Source organism: Corvus brachyrhynchos, unplaced genomic scaffold, assembly GCF_000691975.1.
Source record: "Corvus brachyrhynchos isolate BGI_N302 unplaced genomic scaffold, ASM69197v1 scaffold3, whole genome shotgun sequence".
NCBI lineage: Eukaryota > Metazoa > Chordata > Aves > Passeriformes > Corvidae > Corvus > Corvus brachyrhynchos.
In genome coordinates this window covers 12,152,322-12,175,057 of record NW_008237619.1, presented here as the reverse complement: position 1 = coordinate 12,175,057, position 22,736 = coordinate 12,152,322, and the positions used below count along the sequence as shown (strand labels likewise).

General features: G+C 37.3%; 1 protein-coding gene across 1 annotated transcript in view; it reads left to right on the top strand.

Moving 5' to 3' along the window:
• Window positions 1–22,736, top strand: part of SPAG17 (sperm associated antigen 17) — a 184,886-nt gene that overhangs the window by 143,071 nt on the left and 19,079 nt on the right. Inside the window, exons 18-30 of the mRNA XM_017731654.1 lie at window positions 3,116–3,195; window positions 4,812–4,894; window positions 6,142–6,378; window positions 7,652–7,763; window positions 8,289–8,417; window positions 10,413–10,526; window positions 12,916–13,136; window positions 16,126–16,246; window positions 18,000–18,355; window positions 19,359–19,488; window positions 20,786–20,982; window positions 21,275–21,419; window positions 22,579–22,721. Of these exons, the coding sequence (XP_017587143.1) occupies window positions 3,116–3,195; window positions 4,812–4,894; window positions 6,142–6,378; window positions 7,652–7,763; window positions 8,289–8,417; window positions 10,413–10,526; window positions 12,916–13,136; window positions 16,126–16,246; window positions 18,000–18,355; window positions 19,359–19,488; window positions 20,786–20,982; window positions 21,275–21,419; window positions 22,579–22,721 (2,068 nt within the window). The remainder of the gene's footprint in view (window positions 1–3,115; window positions 3,196–4,811; window positions 4,895–6,141; window positions 6,379–7,651; window positions 7,764–8,288; window positions 8,418–10,412; window positions 10,527–12,915; window positions 13,137–16,125; window positions 16,247–17,999; window positions 18,356–19,358; window positions 19,489–20,785; window positions 20,983–21,274; window positions 21,420–22,578; window positions 22,722–22,736) is intronic.

Genomic DNA, 22,736 nt, shown 5'->3' with positions numbered 1-22,736 from the left:
CATTTCACCAGGTTCTGGTGAAAGAGAAGCAAGGAGCTCCTAAAGAAAATGCCATGAATGCTAACAAGACACTTTGGCTTTGCTCTTGTTTCCTAGACATATTCAACATCACTGCTATATATGCTACTTAGAATTTTCAAAGAGCTACAGGTCCTCTTTTGGTTCTGTTATGTGGCATTGGTACCTGCCTATACTCTGCAAAATAATCAGCACATTTCAGACCTTATTCAGCCTTATTGCTAAAGATCATTTCAGATTTCCAGACAAAGTATCATAAAGATTTGCTAGTGTGTGTTTCCAAGCAACATAACACTTCTGTGGAAGACACTCATTAAATACCTGGAGTGCTTCAAGCTGTTGCCTGCAATTAGCTTCCAGATCCTGCTGACTTGCTAGAAACGGGCACAAGCTCTACTTATTAATTAAGAGGTAGTATTACTTGGTTTTACCTTTGTATGAAATAACTGACTCCTGATGAGTTTAGTAACAATGTATTGATTAATATTTTATTTAAATTACTATCATTCTAATTTTTGGTATCTTTATCTTTAAGAATCACACTTTCATCACAGAAGAATTGCAAATGCACAACAGATGTGGTGCTTGACCATCTCTCTGATAGCAGTTCTCTGTCTGTGTTTACTTGTTACTTCTTTATTGTGACATCTTATAGACCACAAACCATCTTTGTAGTGTTGTTTTGATGCCTTTTTCTGGTCTTAAAATCAAGAGGCATACACGGTTAGAAGGGGAAAAGGGATTTTACCTTGGTATTTATTCTTAAGGATCCTTAGGTGTACACGTCCAGGTCATATGCATCGAGATGTACCCCGCCGAGTCTTTCCCTGTGTCTCTGTGTCTCTCCTCCTCTCCGTCCCCCCCAACATTGGGTATAACATTATAGGCTTTACTAATTAGCATATCTATCAAAGATTCCCCAATGAGAGGCTCAAGTGAGCCCCCCCTCCCCAAGGAACCTTCCCCTGGATGGTTCTATCTTGGTTTACAGAATATGTTCTGGAGAGGACCTTGGGGTCTGGGGCACACTGATCCCTAGCTACGAAGCTTCTAAAATGTTTAGTCTCTTAGCTTAACAAACAAGTCCAAGAATGTAGGCAAAAAGCACTAGGAATACAGAAGCTGTAAAAAGGTATAACAGGGGTATAAAAGAAAAGGCAAAAATCTTCATGGCATCAGTTTCATAGTTGCTGTCTGGAATATAATTCTGTTATCTGATAATCACAGAATCACAGAATAATTGCATTTTGTTTACAGTGAGTCTTGTTACAGCAAGTTCTCATGCCAAGAGAAAATTAAATTTCTGACATTGCAGCAGCTTTTGCTCCTGGACATCCCAGATACCTTCCTTATTCTTTGTGGATATCATGTCCTGTAGTTCATGTAGAACATCCAAAAATTCAGAAATTATACTGTTTAAAGGGTAGGCAGCAGGAGACTGTGTGTGAAATCTAATGATGCTACAGAGTAAGGAGTCCAAAGGCATGCACACATGTACCTGCAGTGATAACTGTGTATATAAAACTTTTAACTCTGGTTAAAAAAAGGATAAGTGGCCACTCTATTAGGAAGCCAAATCAATTCAGGCATTATCAAAACTATTCTTTTGCTCAAAGTTAATCTTAATAACATTTGTTTACAGTTTCATAGTAAACACATTACACAAGTTACTGGAAAAGAGTAATCCTTCTGAGAAATGCTTCTGAGTCAGACACTGGCAGTAGTGACATCAGAATACGTATTAATAGAATGTGTATTTTAGACTTTGAATGACTATTTCATTGGCCTAAAATATTTTCCACATGAATAATCTCTTTTTTATTTATAACATATATTCATCTTCAAGTTATTCCAGTACTGGCAACTCTATGTTCCAGACTAGTTTTGCCTTTTGTTTTCAACACCATGGGTTTTTATAGCTTGTACACTTTTCTTCAGATACAAGCAGAATAACCTTCTCCCTACTGTGTGTATACATGATCAACATGCAAGTTTCCCAAAGCAACTCCCAAAGTTGCACAAGTGGGAGAGACTTGTGTTTCCTGAAGCTGTACATGAACTGTATAATCCAGCCTGTGTACATGGCCTACATATTAAATATCTTGGACATACTGCTGCAGTAAGAACTTTAAAACTGTCATGAGGTCAAGAATTGATTGTGTTTTCTACATGTTCATACCCAAAAGCCTCTACTCCATATAGAGTTTTTGAATACAATTGAATCATCTTGAACTTGTAAATACAAAATATCATGAAGACACAGCAACTGAATCTGATGCATTCTTCAAAAGCTCCTCTGAACTTTGCACATAGGAAGAAGTTTACTTTAAAGAATTGTGATAACAGTCTGAATGAGGGATTGAGTGGCAACTGCATATAAGATTCCCAGGCTTCCTTCTTTCTTGAAAGCAGTTGTTTAGAGTGAGCTACTTTAGCAGTCATTTCAGACACCTTAGGAAAAGGAGACAATGCAACTGCAGATGCCAGCTTCAAACTCTGGATAGTTCTTCATTCAGTTCTCACTTCAGTTTAATTGTTAACTGTGAGTATTCTTAATTTATGACAGGTTATGGTACGCTGATTCTTGAATCTAGATTGGGATGACAATTTCCAAACACCTTTCTTGCCACACTGATAAAGAGCTTGACATTACATACAATAACACTTCAGTTTCTGAACAAACAAATGAAGCATATTCTAAAAATTAACATCAATCAAGAGCAACTAATAAAATAAGTTATTCAGTGGTAAAACAGTGAGGATGAACCTTTTTGAAACTGAATGTCTTGAAGTTTTCTGATTTCCTGGATTTTTCTTTAGGAGCAGGTGTTCTTTGGCATACAAGTTTCTTATGTCTCTTTGCAGAAAGGATAACCAAAATTCCAAGTATAACATGTGCTAAGCAAATACCAGCTGGGCAAACGTACCAGTTCCTGTAAAAACTGAGAGAAACCGTGTCAAATACAAGCCTTGTGTCAAAGATTGTAGAAAAATACTTGTATAAGAAACAGAAGAGAAGCCAAGTGATCTTGTTTGACCTGAAATCATATTAGTGAAATCTGTGTTATGTTAAATAGAGGCATATTCTGCTTTTCAGGAGCTATCTTGAGGTGGTGGCCAACTCAATTAAAGACTGGGTGAAAGAGGAAGAAGCAAAATACCAAAAAGAGAAGATGGGTAAGGAAATAGTCTTTTAAATTGGAAAAAGCCATGACAGAGGGCCCTCTTGGACTGTCTGCCTGTGCTGTCAAAAAAACTGACTTTAGTAAGAAAGCCAAAAGTGGGTATCTTTTTATTGTATTCTAGGAAATTAGTTTTTCGCTCTTAGTTTTTCACTCTAAGTGCTGAAACACAAATTTGTTCAGAGCAGAATTGCATGTGTTTTTTCATAGGATGACCTTGTTTTGTCATCTACCTAGGCATAAACGTGTTTTGGAATTAATTAAATGTATATATTTATATATTCTGCATCTTTCTCTGTTCTGAAAACTGAGACCTTTAGTATCAATTTACATTTTCAGTAGCTGTGTTTAACTAATGAGATTAAGGATTATGTATAAATATGAATCTGTTCAGATGACTGAACATATGAAGGAGGTGAGCAGTAGTTAAAGTTGGCATCATGGTTCAGGAAAATTCCTTTTTAAAGGGCAGGATACAAGCTGGATGTTAGAAGCTGTGGGCTAGAGGCTAAAACTGGAAACTTGAATCGACAAGACTGCTGAGCAAACTTGAATTACAAGCAACATTTTGGCAGCAGAATTTTAAAACCCCCACTGACAAAAAATAACTTTTGTCAAAATTGTCTACTTTTGTATTTAAATGGTATTAACAATGATTTGCTTATGTTTAACCTTTGCTTTTTCACCTTTTTGAGAATGCACTTTGAAACCTCCCAGGACTAGCAGTTAGCATTTACAAAAATAGAAACGCTCCTCCTCAGCCCAGTTAACACCTCTGATTATAGTTTGGAAACTAAAAGTACTGTTATGACTACTAAATCATAATTTGTACATATCTAGCTGTCACAGGAGCTAGATTGAATCTTGCCCATGTGGTGCTTCATGACAGATATGAGTCATAGAGTAGTTCACTTGCTGAAAGGACATAATCACCTCTAGCTGGCACATGCAGATGGGCAACAGTGTCCTTAGGTGTTTTCAATTTCACTGACACTGCAATTTCTACATACAAAGTAATTTAACTAGAAGTTTCTGATCGTGTATTTTAAATTATCTTTTCTAGGGTAAATATGGGGTATCCAAGCATAGTGTAAAATTACACTCATAGAAGATACTCTTTTCAAAAGTCATAAATGCTATAAAGCCATAATAGTAAACAAGTGATATGGTGAGTGTTTCTTTAGTGAAAGTTTGAAGGTTCAGATAGCATTTATTTGGGTTTTTTTATCCTGAAGGTTACAATATCTATGACTCTGGTATTGAGCTTGTTCTGGCTCAGTTGAAAAACAAACAAATTGCTGGAGCAAAGCCTTCAACAGCGAGAAGCAGAGAGCTAGTCTTTACATCTGTTGATATATTGTTTAGTGTATTTGGTCCCCAGTTATGAGAATCAAGCAATATTCATAGTCAGGTAAATTTCTTCTAACCTAAACAGACTTTCTATTTTATTTCTAAAAATATTTAAGGTTTGCTTTATTGTACTGTTATGCTTTTACTATTTTTAAAGATACATTTTTATTTACTTGTGCATCTTTTTTTTTCCCATTTTTAAAAATTATTCCATTTTCCTATATTTATAACTTTGCTTATTCTCCCTTTCCCTTTTCAAAGGCAGCACATCCGGACCTGAGAATGTAACAGAGTCTCAATGCAAGAATGAAGGATGTCCCATTATCAGAGAAGGTTCTCTAAAGGTGAGGCAAAAATATGTATCTTTCTGAAATGGACTAACTAGCACTGCTTTCTTCAGAAGGTAAGCTTTTGTTCTTATATTGGCTTGACTGAGTCGTCTTATTTTTTCTGCTCTTTGTTATTTTTTGTGTATGTTATTTTCTTTAATTTATTCCTTATTGGTTGTGAGTTATGTTGTTTTCTTAAGGGAAGACTATTTGGAGTTAGATTAGGCATTCCAAAGCAATTTATAGTTGCAATACTAGGAAATGAAAGTTATGGATAATATCCTACTATACTGAAGTTTTCTGATTGTAAAGATATACGAAAAGATGAAATCCATGGAAATACTTCTTTACCCAACTCTACTTTCACTGTCTACAGCTCTTTGAAATTAGGGAATGTAAATATGGTACCTCAGAGTTCCCTGAAATCAGAGAATCCTATTTCATAGATTTAGTCCATGACCATTCACTACAGATTAGTTGACTTGAAGTTTCTGGCTGAGGTAGGAATTAAGCCCGCAGTTGTTTAGGTCTTAGCATTGACACTATCCATTAATATGCACAACTCTAGCTTTATTTATGTTGTACTCACCTGCTTTTTTTTGGCTCCTCACAGACGTAGTATGTCTCATCTTTCTCACAGTGTGTAATGCTGTGCAATTCCAGTCCTGATATGGAATGTAGATAGGAAATGGTGTTAAGTGTCACAGCTCAAGCAAGACTAACACCTGACTTGTAACTCTCAATGCTTGCCATTTCTTCCCCAGAAATGCCTCTGCTTTGGTATGTTTAGACTATAAAGTGACACAAAACCCTATATACTCCAGAAAATCTCAAATGTCTTCCTGATGCAAGCTGATTATTTTGGCATTGATTCCTCTTTCTGTAAAAAATTTAAATTGTTTTATCTCACAGTTGCATTTGGGGAATAAACCAACATCAGTGATGCATTGTGGTTTGGTGATAAACATTGTGGAAAAGTATACAACAAAGTCATTCTCCTATGACTGATTGTGTAAGATATGAATAATCACCTGATTCATCTCCTGTGGTCAACAATGGCTGCCATTGTAGATTGAATGAATCAGTAATTTTATCCAAAATTTGGTGCATAATATTGTAAGACTTTGACACATTTGGAAACACAGCTTAGAACTTTGATTGCTTTGGTTTTGTTTGCTTCTCCTTTTTTCAGCATGCACGTATGAAATATCTTGTAGTACAAAGATAAACACGGTCTGTTTAATTCCTGATATTGAATGTAGGCTTGGAAGATGGAGCAGGACCGATTACGAGAGGAAGAAGGGAAACAAAAGGAAGAAAAACAACAAATGGAAGAATATTTGAAAAGTCAAAAGAAAAGACAGGAGATAAAAGATAAAGAAAGTAAAGATTCCAGCAAAAAGCCTTCCGAAGAGAAGTCTCAAAATGAGTCAGCAAAAGCCTCTGAACTTGAGGAGGATCATAGCATTCCAGACCCATGTTCTGGGAAAGTTTATAAGGTAAGGAGTTGTATTATTATACCACATTAGAAAAGTGCTAACTATATATAGAGTCAAGATTACAGCAAAGCTATTATCTATTGTGAATTTTGAGTTCAGAGCAAATTAAGCCTAATTGAGCCTGGTTACCTCTGTTGTTTTAGCAGCAGATCGTTTTCTAAAAGTTTTGAAAAGTAGGTTTTGATGTTCAAGGTTACCCTACACCTACAGATGATTTAATTTTATTTTTTAGTGTAATATGACATGAACACAAACATAAATTGATCATGTTGTGATTTTTGTGGGAGAGGATAGGAAAGGGGAACAAAAGAACTTGTCCCATCTTCCATATCAGGGCACTGCTAGACCTAGTTGAAGTTTTGACTGGAAATCACTGTTTCTTACATTTGCTCTTTCCAAATCCACATTCTTGAAGTGCCCTAATCTGAAATACGGATTTTTCCCATATATCAGAAAGTAACTCCATTGGCATGTGCACAATGGGAAACGTAGAGCTCAGCTCACTCTTGAAGATTAAGGCACATGAAATCTAAACTGTAATTGTGCTTCATGTCCCTAACAATCCCAGGAACTCATGTCTAGACGGTTCAATGGAGACAGCAGCTCCCCTTTTTCTGCCTGTTGCACTAACAGAGGGAGCTCCTCGCTAGTTTTGTTCAGTTTTTGAGCAGTTTGCACCGCCTTATATTTGCAGAGTCTGTCTTGCATCCAAAGCTTGCATATAATCGGTATAATTTAGTCTAAATTTGCTTAAGTACAGACTTCAGACTCAGAAATAGATGACATTTCAGTCTGAGCTTATTTGAGTATGCTCACATAATTTTTGCCATCTTGTGGCACTTTGGAAGGCATAGCAATCTAATTAGATTTACAGTATCTGAATTCCAAAGGGTAGAGGAATTCTAGAGGGTAGAAAGCTGAATCTTTACCTACCCTTTATGTGATCCCATGGCATAGTAAGTTGTCTCTTTGTATGTGACCAGAACTTTTCTTTCTCTCATACTGTATGTTAACCCACCGGTCTACTTGCTACTCTTCCGTTTCCATGATGGTTTTCACATGGAACAAGTTACTTCAGTTAACAACTGAGAAATTATTTGGATATAACAATAGCATACTAGATATTTTCTCATGTTTTTATTACATTAGTTAAATATCTAAGCAAAAGATGTTGAGAAGTACAGTGTGATCCTGATGATCTGTCCTTCATTTGCCTCTTTCATGGGTTCTGCCTTGCTCATTTAAAGATAATTTAAAACTTGTTTTTTTCCAGTTTCATGGCTACAATACAGGGGACAATGTCATTCAAGTATCAGGAACCAATCAATACCTTTTCCCATCCGATGGAGGACAGATTCAAGTAGAGAAGATAGAGTTTGTAAAAAGTGATTCTTTATTTCTTTATGTTTTGTTTTGACTCAGTACTAACTGATGGGATAGTTTCTTAATCCATAAATGCTTTTTCATGTCTCAGCAGTAAAAATTCAGTTAAAGAAATTCCGTATTAGCCTCTATCACTACTAATCTTTACATTTACACATATGTTAACAGTTGATAGATAAATGAAGTACCAGAAAACTAGAAATGCAGAAAAATCAGTTTGTTTTTATTTGTTCAATGGCAACTGATGCATGATATTTCAAGAACGTTCAAATTATTTTTCCAGTCAAATGCAATCATTATATCTAAGCAACAGATTCTTCTGCAGCCTCTCAGATCTAATTATTGGGAAGGTTTTGAATATTTAGCCTAAACGCAGATAAACTTAGTTTTGCTATCTTGGTCTTCTACTACCTGATTCAGTCGAGTTATGAGCAATTGTCTTTTTCTGAGTGCTTTAAAGTTGCACATGCAGAGTTTATTTGGGTGCAAATAAGTGGGAGCAATAAGAGTATTCCATTGCTTTACAGGTCCAACTTTGATAAAGGTGAAAGTAATAAAAGACAACCACAATTTCTTCATTCATATCACTGACCCCAAGAAAAACTTTAAAGAAGCTGAAGAACAAGAAATTAATGAAGAACAGCAAATTAGATCAGGTCAGTGGATTGATGTCACTGATATAAAGAATTAATAGTTTAACATATTTAATAATTGGATGCATAACTTATCAATTAACAGAAAATAAATTGTTACTAATGGCAGAGAGTAAGAAAATTCAGTGTTCCATAAAATGAAATAAAAATCCAGTTGGCTGACTTGAGCACTGTATAGAGAGATCTTAGCAAGATGTAGAAGCACAGTGCAGGTCAACAGGTGCAAACCAGTCTCTCTTCCAAAGCAAGGATGGAATGAAGAGTTACCATTCTTTAAGAAAATAATTTTCTTCTTTCATGGAGGACTCATTCAGATCTTAAAGTGGCCTGAGAAAGCCTAAGAAGATGAAAACTGAATCCTGTCCATTGTGACCATTGTGTAAATACCTGCCCTTGAAAGGGAAGATTTCCCCTTTTGGAGTGGATCTCCTTTTGTGGGTCAGATGACCATAGCATTAGTGCCTCCTCAAGACCTTTGCTGTGAAAACAGATCTTTCTGCAGTCCAGCAGCTGCTCTGTTGGTTGACATTTGTTAGCATTCAGAAAGCATTGAATCCAAATCCTTTCTGAACCCAGGTGAGAGCGTTTCCAAGAAGGAAGCCAGTTTGTAATAACTTGTGTATATGTTTGCCAAAAGTATTATGGAATTTCTGTCACCAATTTGAGGAGTAAAAAAAGGTAACTTAGACATATTAGCTCTTTTAATCTTCATCAGTGTTGGAAAGCATCCTGCTCTTGCTTCTGCCCTTGGATTCAGCAGCCACCAGCGATGTAATTGTGGGTTGTCTGAATAGAAAATTTGCATCCCTTCCACAGATGAGATTTTTTTTGTCTGCTGTTCTGAAAGCTGACCTGTGTCATTCTGGGGTCTGCCAGACAGTACTGGCAATCACCAGTGTGTGAGTATCTGAGACAAGTTGTATTCTCTGGGCACAAGTGAGAGGCTTTCCTGCCATGTAAACAAGAATACCTTATAGAAAGGCAGTAGGGAAGACAAGAATCAATCCATTCTGATACTTGACAGTGGCTGGATGGTACAATGGTAAACTTGTAAAGCTGTCAAAATTCCAAAACCACATCCTGCAGGTGGTATTCAGCAATAAGCATTGCAATGACAGACAAGAAATAGAAGCAGACAAGGTCTCAGGATGTGTCCCATGTTGATGAGATTGGTAGATGGCTAGGCCTGCCTTCATCTTCTTTTGTAGTCTTCTCTGCTACTCCTCACAGTTTTAAGCAGCTGTTCCCCATATGGGAAATGCCAAGTTTTCCTCGTACCAACAGAACATTTCTTTAAGGCAGGAGCAGCTGGAGTAGAGGCAAGGTAGGACCCAGTGTCTGGGAGGTGTGTCTTGCCTAGTTCATGTGGTTTACACCATGACATACTCATCACATGACACCTTGATTTGCACCTTTTGTGAGTTTGACTCCTGATCCAATTTTACAAATCCCAGACATGTCTTTAGATTTAATTTCTCCACTTTTTGTCCTTTCTTTTACTCTCTCCTCCAAGTACCCACATAGAGAATCATAGAATATCCTGAGTTGGAAGGGACCTTTGGGGATAATCAAAGTCCTGTCCTGTCCCTATGACATCTGAGAAACAGTGATTTTTGTTAGAGCATAGGCCACATACAAAAGAAATGGGCAGTTTCACATTCTTGTCAGTCAAGAAACAAGGACCCATAACTCCAGAACTAGGTTCTTTTGCTTCTTAAATTCAATAAGACTTTTCACTAGTTGTTGCTATTAAACCTGTTTTTACACACCCAGCTAATTAGAATGCTATTTCTGGATAAAAACCCACAGGTATATTGCACAAAACTGACTATTATATAGTACCCTATGAATGGAATGTTGGTTTCCCTGCCCTGTTTAGTCTATTTAGGTTAGTCATCCTCATGGAGGTTCCACTTTTCACACCAGCCGTTGGTTTACAGGTCAGGTGGTTCTGGTATGTGTTGCTATCTTTAATTTTTTTTTTTTTTTTTTTTTAAGGAGAACTGAAAAATCAGAAGAAAGCTGTGAGCAAGTTTGGATCTTTTTCAGCCACCTTGGAAAATGGAATCCAGCTGTCCCTGAGCTATTATGGACCTACAGGGGAGGCAGCAGGTAAAGTAAGCAAATAGAAGAGGATATTTGAGAACCATATGGGGAATTTTTTTTTCCTTTTTTTTTTCCTTCATACACTCCTTAACCCAATAATTTGTTGCATGCAATTCTGCCTTTCTCAGCAGCTGTTACTACATGGTAGGGAATTTTCAGCAAGGCTCAAAATGAGATTACATTGTCAAGAATATTCTATGATTCAATTTTCAAGATGGAGGGAGGTCTCCTAGCTTTTCTGCTTACTGTGAAAACAGAGCAGTGCAAGTATTGTTATTAAGTAGCCCAGCAAAATCAGCCAATTAATTTGAGCCAATGAAAATGTGATTTGATGAGGAGTCTTCTTGGTTTTCCAAGAAATAATATTTTTGTAAACTTATATAGGTGATTATGGAACTTCCATTTTACTTGAGGAGTTGGACTTTATATTACAGTTGTGCAGACATAATGAAGGATTTCTCTCAGCCTTTCAATAAACACATTCACCAACTGGAAGCAATTGCTTCAGAAAACCACAGTGAAAACAGCGTCTGCTTTTACCAAGAGCTTTTTGTTTCCATTTGAAAGGCCACTGAAACCATCTTATGGATAAAAGTGAAAGCCTTCTCTGATCAGAAAATAATTCCAGCATTTTTCAGCTCTTAAAATATGAAAACATTTAATTGAATGCATCTTTGTGTGGACTATGGTAAACCATTAAACCCTACACTCATTTTTAATTGTTCAAATATATTTTACAAATTAAATACTAAAAAAAAAAGGCTTTTTAGACTTGGGCCAAAAGAGCATTCCCAATAGTGGACTGCAAAAACTTGGATTTTTGGCATAAAAGAGAGACATGTCTAATTAAACACCTACATATCAGCTGTGCTGTTTAGGCTTTTTCACATTCACCATAACCATCCTATTCCACATTAGAATAATCCTTGCCATGTTGAGCTTTAGAGCACTGCTAACTGGCATTCTTTGATTGCTTGCAGTTTTTCTATGATCATTTGCTTATGCCAAATTCCCGTGGGTCTTTGTATCCTAGGTGCTCAGAATAATTCTGACCAGAAATACTCTCTTAGATGATTCTCATATGCCATCCATCCCTAATGCAGAATGGTATACCATGGAATCTGTAGTTTCTCTCCAGTGATCTGTTAAATTGTGTGCAAATTACTCTTTTTCCCTGCAGTACCGAAATAATTTTCTGGAAACTCTCTAATTCTCATTTTTCTTACTGTTTTTCACACTTTATCTATTTCATCTTCCTTTCAGGGAAGCTAAGGTGACAAAAGGCCTCGAGTTGTTTCTCAGCTTTATGCAACTTTTTTTTATTTCTGGGGAAATGTAATATTTCTTCAAGTTTTGAATTATTCTTTGTTTTCTCCAGCATTATCAAAAGTTAACTTTGGATCACCTTACATTTATGTTAGAAATAATCTCCTTGTCTCTTTATGAATTTGGGACTGCTTGAGCACCTGCTTTTGATTCCGGGTACTATAGAACCTCTGCACTTGTTCTTTGTGTCTTGACAAAATTATGAGAGTACAATTCCAAGTCCTAGACATGTGAATGTGTGTATAAAAGGAGGGAAGCCTTCCCTAACAGGCAGTCCTCTGGAATTTTACATCTCTCCCAAGATTTCTAAAGACACTTTATCTCAGTCTTAAGACTGAGACTCTTTTTCATTGTTACCCTCAGACAGCATGTTCTCATTTTTGGGGGCAACCAGAGTAAAGGCATAGGTAAAATTTCTATGAAAGGAAAGTGTCAGTGTGTTGAAATAATTACAGAAAACCTAAGTTTGTATTTATTTTATTTTCAAGAAATTGTTTTGAAAGGCAACATGACTACTTCCTGTTGACATGCCTAGCAGGCTGTCCTAATGCTTGGCTTTAAGAATTGCAAGAGTCTTATCAAGGCTAGATCATTAGAATATTTCTGAATAATTATAGGAAGGTAGACCTATGTAGTACAAAGTTGCTAGAGTCAGTCTGTGCTGGTTCAGCCTGTGATAAAGCATAATACAGTGATCATTTACTAGATACTACATTCAGAATGTCTCCACTTCTAAGTATTCTGGAGGTAAAAGAGAATTTTAAAATCATATTTTTATATTTTTGAGGTGACGACCAAGTGACAACTTGTGGGAAGCAATAGTTTCAAGATGTCTTTTCTCTTTTCAAGATGCCTTTCTCTCTTAGGCTAATAAGTCATCAGTCTATGGGAAGATTTTCTAAATACTCTTATATACTCAGTCCCTCTATCTGAAATAATAAACTCCCCCACTGAGATTATTATTTCTAAGGTAAAATTTAGTGTATAAAATTTTTAAAAAAAATAAAATGTGGCCATCTACATTTATGAAACTTAATTACATTAAAAATATTGCTTTTCCCTTCCTTAGGTAATGAAACATGTCCTGTCTTAGCAAGAATTCTGAGCATCCCTTCTGTTCATCTTCCAACCGTAATTCCGACAACAGTTACTCCTATTACACCAGCTCCAGGAAAAAAAGATAAGTCTGACAGAAAAAGATCAGGAAAAGCTCTGCCTTCTGCCAAAGAAAACCGTGGCAAATTAGCCTCTTCATCACCTGATGACCTGGTAAAGCAAGAAGAAGAAAAGGTGAGAGAAGAGGCATTATCCAATCCAAAGACACAAACAAAAATTCAAATGTGTGAACTTCTGTAAAAGAATCATACATTCTTCTCAGAGGGCTTTGAGCTGTGCCTTTACAAATTTCTAACAATTTGTGGTGCACCTAAGGATATGTTTTGCTCATTCAGTTGTTCTCAGATGTGTGTATTGATAGCTGTTAATGAACTTAGTCTTTATGACTCCATGATGTAAAGCAGTGTGTCTGCCATGGCCCACATGCTTTTGTCAATTTTGGCTTTAAAGTTGCAGCTGCTACACTGCAGATGATACTCTGCAGAGGGCTGGAGCACCTCTCCTGCAAAGACAAACTGAAACATTTGGGGTTGTTCAGCCTGGAGAGGAGGATGCTCTGGGAAGACCTTAGAGCAACTTCCATTACCTAAATGGGGCTACAAGAGAGCTGGAGAGTGACGTTTTACCAGAGCATGCAGTGACAGGACAAGGGGGAATGGCTTTAAACTGAAAGATTTCGATTAGTTATTAGGGAGAAATTCTTTACTGTGAAGGTGGTTGAGGCACTAGAACAGATTGCCCAGGGAAGTTGTGGATGCCCCATCCTTGGAAGTGTTCAAGGCCGGGTTGGACGGGACTTTGAGCACCCTGGTCTAGTGGAAACTGTCCCTGCCCATGGAAGGGGGTTGAAACTCAACAATCTTTAAGGTCTCTTCCAACCTAAGCCGTTCTATGATTACTAACATCTCGATTACAAGAACTGCTAAATTTTTAGTTTAACCAAGTAGAATTTTTTTGTGCTTTCCAAAACCGGTATTCAAAAGTCTAACCAACCAGCAAATTAATGAAGACAGCTTTGCAAAGTCTTGCTCTGTGATTCGTTCTTTCCAGCTGATCACAAGCCAGGGACCAGCAATTTGAGGAAGTTACTTTTGCCTTTAGCTGGAGTACTTCTATCAGGTCTTTGGAAAGAATGAATGAATCTTTGGAAAGCAGATTCTGAATTTCTTTTCTGAAATAGTTTTTAGTACGTAGTGGTTGAAGTAACACCGTGTCTGTTGTTGCAACACAGATTCTGTGCATATCCACAAAAAGTGCTCCTTACCTAATTTCAGCATGGAAAGTGGTGTAGGGAGTTGCCAAGCAACACTCAGCATAACATACATGAATTGTGTGGCACAAACAAACCCTATAGAAAAATAGCCCTATAATTAAAGATCTGTCAGGATGACTTCCAAACTAAAAGGCTTTTAACTCATTGGATAGAGAGTACCTCTATTAGTGCATACAGCACCTGTCTGTGTGAGTCTGCAAGTATTTTGCAGAGCAGGATTAGAATCCAAACCGGACTTGACAAATTCACATGGATACGGTCTGTAAAACAGGATGCAATTCAGTAAGAATAAGTGGTAGGTTCTACAAATTACATATAAATAAACAGTATATATCTACAGAATGGATAACAGTTGTGTCAGTGACAGTTCCATAGAGAAAGGTCTGAGAGTTGTCATGGATCACAAGCTATACATAAGTCAACAATGCCATCTTCCTGTGAGAAGGGCAAAGACCACAGAGATGTGAATACAGAGGATTATAGCCTACTAAATAAATATGTGAAGTTATTTTTCTTTCAGGGCTGGTAGAGTCTCAGTTGGAGTATTGTGTCCAGTTACGGATACTGCACTGCAAGAAAAATATGGGCCTCACTGAAAGTTTTAAGGAAAGCATGAAGAAAGATTACAAGTCTAGAAAACTTAATCAGTGGGGAAGATTTACAGGAATTGGTTTGGGTTTATTTTATCTTGAGCTGAGAGACAGAATAGCCTTCTCTAAAGACCTTAAAGAACACCATCATCTCTTATGTGAGCCCATATCATCAGCAGAAAAAATCAGAAGTAAACTAATTTTCTGCAGTAGTGATTCAGGTCAATCAATGGGAAAATGTCAGTAAGGTTAATCAAGGTAAAGCACTGGAATAGTTTACCAGGAAATCTCCAGCCCTGGAAATTTTTAGAATAGGTTAGAATTAGAATTTTTTGCTAACAATATAGTTATACTTGATTATTCTTTTTACCATTAGACAGGCAGAAGAAGATGACAACTGAGGGTTACTTCTGCCCTATTCTGTGACTTCTACATCATGATCCTGTGACTACAACCTTACAGTACTGAGAGTAGCCTTAATTACCAGTAATAGTACATAAATTAACTGTAAAATAGACAGCATATTTTATGCTGAAAAACAGGTAGCAAAATATCTGCCATTTCCCCCCTATATTTCTATTCCTAGAAAGCAAGAATATGGGATAATAGCAGGACAAGTTCTCTCTGTTACATGTGTCTGCAACCAAAAACTGTTTTCATCTTACGACTACTGGCATAGTGTAGTCCATTGTTGCATAGGCCTTTGAGGGAATGACATGTAAGAGTATACTGTTGTATGTTTTAAAAAATGTTCCAGGGCCTTCAGACATTCCTTAGGTCAATCTCGTTTTTTCTAGTCATCAGAAGAATTTCCACTGCAGAGCAGTGCAAAGAGGATTACACATTTTGACTGCCAAACATTCTTTCCTGTCCCCTTCCTGAGTCACTGCTGTATTTGCAGCAGATTGGAAGTACTGCTCTACAGATCTTTTGTGCTCTTTTAATGATTATAGGTAAAATAGCTGGTGGGCAGCTTCAATAATTATTTCATTTTGTTATGCTTCACATTACCCATTGTCTTCTCATCTTGATACGGTGCACAAGACAGCATAGTGACTCAGCAAAATGAATAAAGTTAGGAGGGATTGCTCTTCAAGGTGAATGAAAGAAGATAGCATAATCCAAGAAAATAACTAATGTTTCCACTTCAGAATCCACAAACTCTGAAAATGTTAAATATGAGTGGTAGGCAGCACGTTTTTGGAAAACAAATGTATTGTTAAAACTGAAATCTGTAGTCTAATTTTTTCCTTTTTATTTTAAAATGTGGATTAAAACGGATTCATGTTTCATTCTGTAGATGGAAATGGAAGAACCAGTTTCCCAAACACAAGAGATGTCAGATGCTCCTGCTTTTCCGAGTTTGAATGTCTCGTGTCCCAATGGACTTGTATTAACTTTCCTTGGTGAAAGTTTTGGAGGTTAGTTTTCTGAGACACTGCAAAGTAAGGAATTTAAGAGAAGCTAAGATTACAGAAGAAAATTATTTCTTTGTTGATGGGTTTAGATGTAACTCTAATGTTTTTAATATGTCAGAATGCTAAGTCTGTCAGAATGTCTATTTAATAGTATTTGCAACATAAATAATGTGGTTTTATTCAAACAAATGTAAGATCTAGAATCCCAAGTTCTTGAACATATTGAAGGCAGGGAAACTAGCAGCCCTAAAAAGCCCTTGGGAGTCATGTTGGATAATCATTTGAGTACGAATGTAGATTGGAATACTAAATAAAAATGAGCAAATTCGATAAATAAATACATATATCTTGAGGAATCTTGAGTGATAGCAGGAAGATGGTTACATTGCCTGTATTTCACTTCCTTTGAAAGCATATGTACTTAAGTCCCCAAGACAAAATGTTAATGTGAAAGATTCAGGGAAGAACGACAAGAATGATTAAAGCATCAGAAGATGTATCTTACAGTGAGCTCATTTCACCACAGAATTTAATTACCAAAGGTCAAAGGAGTGGCTGGTGCCAGCCTGGAAGTACAAGGAAACAGAATTTTGGTGATAGCTTGTAAACACATTCTACAAAGGTATTACAATTTTCAGGGGCTTGAAACTGAAAACCAGGACTTCAGATTTAAGTTATACTCACTTAACAGTAAGAATGATTAACAAAACTAACCAAGGCTGTGATGGAGTTTCTGCTACTGGATGTTTTACAATCAGGGGTTTTTTGTTGCTTTGCTAAAAGATGCAATCAGTTTCAAACAGGAATTATTTCAGAGAAGTCCTTTGATTTATGCCATCCAGTACATACAGAGAAAACACTCATAATAAGCCTTTCTGCCCTTGTCATCAAATTTCCTGTAGAAGACTGATGGGGTATATAGATATTTAAAAGCTTCTGTGCCTCACATACCCTTCTGCAATAATTCTTTTTTCCAGTTTTTGAAAATCAGGTGAGGTTCACCTTTGCATGTTGTAAACTGTAGTTTTTGGGACTTTTTAGTCATGCCATTAGGTTTTGAAGCAGAAAAATGTGAATTTTGTTGTCATCTAGTTAGTTTTAAAAGCAGCCATGTACAGATGTCATTTAATACTTATGTACAACAAATCCGTACAGCCCAGCAATTGTGCTCTGATAAATCTGGTATGAAGTAAAGAACATGCAGAATGTTCTCACACATACATAGTATGGCAAGAAGCATAAATTGAAATGCTGCATAGTTGAGGTGAACAGAGTAAATACATGGAGTCTCTCAATACAGTTACCATCATACTCAAAACACTGCTGTCATTTAATCTAAAAAACTTATTTTTCAAGCAGACAGAATATATAACTTGGGTTTCTATACAAATTCAAACTTGGTGAAACTTGGGGCTTTTTTCCATCATGTATGGGCAGTTAGGGAATTCCTCTCACCTGATGTTAGTCTTCCAAAAGTTCGGCACCCATAATAAATCCATCTTCAAATTTCCCTTGTTTTCATTTGGAAAGACAGCCACCTTCATAAGAGGATGCAGAGTTTCTGAGTAGGTGACTCTTTCGAATTTTTCTCTGAAATCAGAGTCTGTGCCTTACTCTGTGAATTACAGATTCAGCCAAGGAAGGGTTAGTCTTACTCACCTAAAGTGGCATACCTTCTGTTGACCATGATCCTTGGTGTGTAGCACTGTTTGAATGTGTGCTATGCAGTATTAAGTAATTCAAAGTTTGTTTTCAGATTCGAAAGGCGGAGCCACTAGCACTGAAGCAGAGAAAGAAGTGGAGAAAGAGGAAAGTGAGGTCAAAGCAGATGGAGAGGAGGAAGAGGTTATGGAAAGTGGAGAGAAGGAAGAGGTTGTGGAAAGTGGAGAGGGGGAACATCAGGTTACAGAAGATGAAATAAAGCATGAAGACACCAAAAGCAAACAGGCTGAGCAGCCTACTCTGGAAATTCTGGTTAGACAGAGTTATCCCCAAAAGGTAAAGAACTGTCATCTTTATACACCTCCGGCGAGGCAAACAGAACAAGAGATGTCAAGAGTCATCACTAGTCAAGGAACTGTCATAAAGTACCTGATGGATGGATCTACCCAGGTATATTTAGTAGAATTCCTTGCAAGCAGTACGATTTAGTGCAATTCATTGTGATGGAAGGTGATTACCCTTAAACTTGTTTTTGTCTACTGAGATACAGAAGAGTCCAGTGTATAGATGAAGGAGTTAAGTAATACCAAATTATGCAGCCACGTCAAGACTAAAATGCTCTTGGCTTTATTCAGAGTCAGAACTTAGGGAGACTTAAGCATGAAAATTTCAGGCATGTGAAGATTTTAGGCAACTTTGTGGTTAGGAAATAGCTGAATATGCTTCGGAGAACTACATTCCTAAGTTTAAGCATCTGAAGTGTGGGTTAGTTCAGCTTTGGGTATTTTTGGCAATATGAAAGCATCCATGTATTTTTTTCAGTTTAAACAGTCATATGGGATCCAGAAAGACCTGAACTGACAGCTGGCAGGTGTGTCCTGAGAGGAGGGGCTGAGGACTCTGTGCTTGTCTGCTTTGGAGAGACAGAAGCTGAGGGTCAACCTCCTTGCTCTCTGCAGCTCCCTGAGAGGAGAAGTGGAGAGGGAGGTGCTGATCCCTTCTGCTTGGGATCCACTGATAGGACACATGGGAATGGCTCAAAGGGGCACCAAGGGAGGTTCAGACTGGACATTAGGAAGCATTTGTTTACCAGGAGGGTGCTCAGACACTGGAACAGGCTTTCTAGAGAGGTGGTTGATGCCTCAAGGCTGTCAGTGTTTAAAGGGCATTTGGACAATGCCCTTGACAAGATGCTTTAACTTGGTCAGCCCTAAAGTGGTCAGGCAGTTGGAGCAGGTGATCATTGTCGATCCTTTCCAACTGAAATAGCCTATTCTATTAATCTCTTTAAGATAGCTTCTGTATTTCTTGTTTTCATTCTGAGAGTTTTACTTTTTTCCTCTCCATCACCCACAGTATTCTAGTGACTATCGCATTTGTGACACATCCTTTTAAGGCTTTCTAGTGGTGTTTGAATTGATTTTAACCTCTAGTATGTCTTTGATTTCTGTAGATTCTGTTTGCTGATGGCACAGTGAGTAGGAGTCCTGATTCTGGTCCTGTCCTACCACCACCTACAATTCCAGGTGACATACAATCCTTATCAGAATTAGAGCTTTTATCTGAGACCAGCACTAGCAAAGGTAACATGTTTGTGTTTTGGACAGATACAAAGTTAGTAGGGCTGATGATACTTAATAAAGGGCATGTTTCTTTAGTCTGAAAACTCTGCCAGTGTGAAAATGCAATTTTATCTGTACTCAGCTGCTGCACGCTGCTATGTTACCTTCACAGGAAATCATTTCTCTCCTACTCCAAATTTCTTTTTCTTCTAACTTGGTAGGACTCTAATAAGTAAAAAGTTGTGTAAGAACTTCACTGGTATCGGAATGATTAAACACAAAGTCTTTTAAAAGAGATCCTTGTAACTACCATAGTGTTAAATCCTTACTTTTGTCTTACACAGTTTTTAGTCTTTGTATTAAGAATTGCTTCTCTCACAGAGGATACATTTTTCTTTCTCACTGTATGTATTCTAAGGCACCTACTATTGGTCCTTATCAATTGGTTGTATGGACTTGTGGTTGGTGGTAATATAGCCATTCTTACTGTATTTTGTTTGACTGAGAAAGAACCTAATAAATGTTTACCTCATATCTCAGAGTGTAGTCCAAGATCATTTTCAGTATCACTTAATACACAGAATAATTATGACCTGTCATATTAATTTACAGTTTATTGGAAGTATGTGAATAAAAATGGCTGCTGAAGAGAAAGGGGTCTCAAAACCAGACTTTTTAAGTCAAGTCAAGCCCTTTTTCTTAGGATATTCCTTAAGATAACTGGAAAGATATTTCAGAACAATTCTGAAAAACCATTTTCTAATATGAATTCTCAATATCTGTGACCAGTGTATGTCCTTTATTTATGATCACGTTTTCACCTTCCCTACCTTTCCTCTCTTCTGCTTATTGTTCACAAATTTCTGTTGAAGGGTTTCATCTCTTTTTGGTTTGATTTTTTTTTTTGCTAGATATTTGCTGTAAGTCTTTTAGCCTGGTCTCAGGACTGTGCTCTTGTCTTTTGCATACACTTAGTCTAAGTTATTTTTCCTGAATATGGGAGTCAAGGGTTCTCTATAACATTCTTAATAAGATGTCTCCAATTCTCTTTCATAATGAGATCTTCATCCTTTTCTTCTCATGCACCACAGGATTGATGGCATTAGCATGCTATTTACTTTTTATGTAAGGAAGAGCATTAGATGAGATCAGTTCAGGAGCATGCCTTTGAGGAGCAGGAGCTGTAATTTTCTTCTAGCCTGTTAGATAGCTCTTCTTGCAATTCTGTCAAAAGCAATGTTCACAAACTGCACTTTACTGGTTTTGTCTTTTGCCTTAGAGAATATCAAGTCTGATACAGAAATTTTTGTTTCTGCAGGAAAACGCAGGGACAAGAGCGTTCTATCACACTCGCTCAAGGATGAGGAGTTTGAAAAGGCCAATTCTAAGCAATCTAAGGCAGGAACTTGGATAACAACAACTCCTTTAGGCATTCAAGTGGGCACTGAGGGTGCAACAAGAATGGATCTGAAGCCACTGCTCATGTATCAGGCCACAGACCCAGCTGATGGAACGGTATTACTGCTTTTGTGTTACTATAGCACTGTCTGTAAGCTGAGAGACAGGGCTGCCATCACATAAATGGTAGGATTTTTTCTTTGAAAACATCCTACAGGTTGTGTTATTGCACTGTTAGAAATACAGTAGCTTTAGATTTTGAAGAAAATGTGACTCCTCTGTCTCTGAAATAGATGAAGATGTGGTAGTCAAGCTTCTTCAGAGCTTCAGTGCTGTGCCTTATATTGTCGTCATTGCTGTCACAAGTATCACAGTGCCAATATAAATTAGTATTCCTCCATTCTTTCAGATTATGACTGTACGAGAAGATGAGGTGATAATTGTTGAGAAGCCGAAGGGCAGAAGAGTAGTAGAGCATGCTGATGGTACCAGGATCACAACTGTTTTTGAAATATGTGAACACCATTCTGTACCAGAGGGTAGTGTGGAAACAGGTAACATCAAAAGGGGAGCACTTACTTTTCTTGCACTTGATATATCTTGTGAAGCAGAAAGTTGCCAAAATATATACTAAAATATAAAGGTGGCTTATACAAGGAGCCTAGATAACAGATCCACTAGTGCAGTCTAGGCTTACTTTGTCTGATTTCTTTCAGCAGCATATTCATTGCAAAATTTATATTGTTCCAAGAAATTAAATTTCCTTCTTTCATACCTATGTGGTCCTCCTTCACCATGAGACCACAGTGCCAGAGTTTTAGTATGCTCATTGCCCTCTCTCCACTTGCCCTAACAATAACAAGCAAGCTGCTTTGAGTTTTAACTGAAGAGGTGTATGTAAGGACCTAGGCATCCTTATATTCCCCAGTGAAGCCATGGACTCACCAGCCTTGGAGATACTGGATATCTGAATATGGCTATGGAAAATGTCATGCCAAGAAAAGTGAAACTTATATTTGCCTGAAATAAGTGGGGCTAAAGGTCATCTGTGTTTCTTCTGGCTGGTGTTGTATTCTGTATGCCTGCTTCATTTGCTAGACAAGTCCTGTCCTCCTTAATTAAAATGAAGGGGACTTTTACTGTGTGGGTGTCTGGACTGTTCAAACAGTATAGGAAAAGACCATTACTGAGTTAGCAGGAAATGTTCAGGAACATTTCCCTGTGGGATTTTAGAAGTCAAAAGACCCTTGAACTGATCTGTCTCTTCAATGGAAAGGCAATGACCAGATTAACATATCTGTTTGATCTGTCTTCCAAGACTTATGCTGTTGAATAGGAATTTCTTCACACTTTAGAGCTTGTATTACAGGCACAAAGAATTTCAGTGATTCAATTTGTATGTTACAAATATCCAGATCATTATGATTAGTACCAGAGAGTACTTTCCTGGCCAGCTACAGACGGTTACAGAAATTTTTTGCTCTTGGGTTTTCCTACATTGAATTCGCAGTCCAGAACTTCAAAGGTTGTGTATTGTTTACATAACATAAAAAAATATGTGATAAAGGATGCTATGAAGTTTATGAAGGTCTTGCACTGAGGAGATAAAGATCCAGCAGTATGAGAGAAAAAGCAAATTGAATCCTAAGACATTTCCATGATTCATGTTCTTCTGTCTCATTGTTCCGTATAAATTCTTCGATGAACCCTCAGAAGTCATCACAAAGAAGGTCAAAGGCACACGAGTAGAGAATCCTGAGTTTGCTACCGTTATAACAAATTGTGAGGATGGTACCTGTTGTACTCTCTTTGGAGATGGGACATCTATTCTAGCAAAGCCACAGGGAACATATCAGGTGGGAATTATTTTT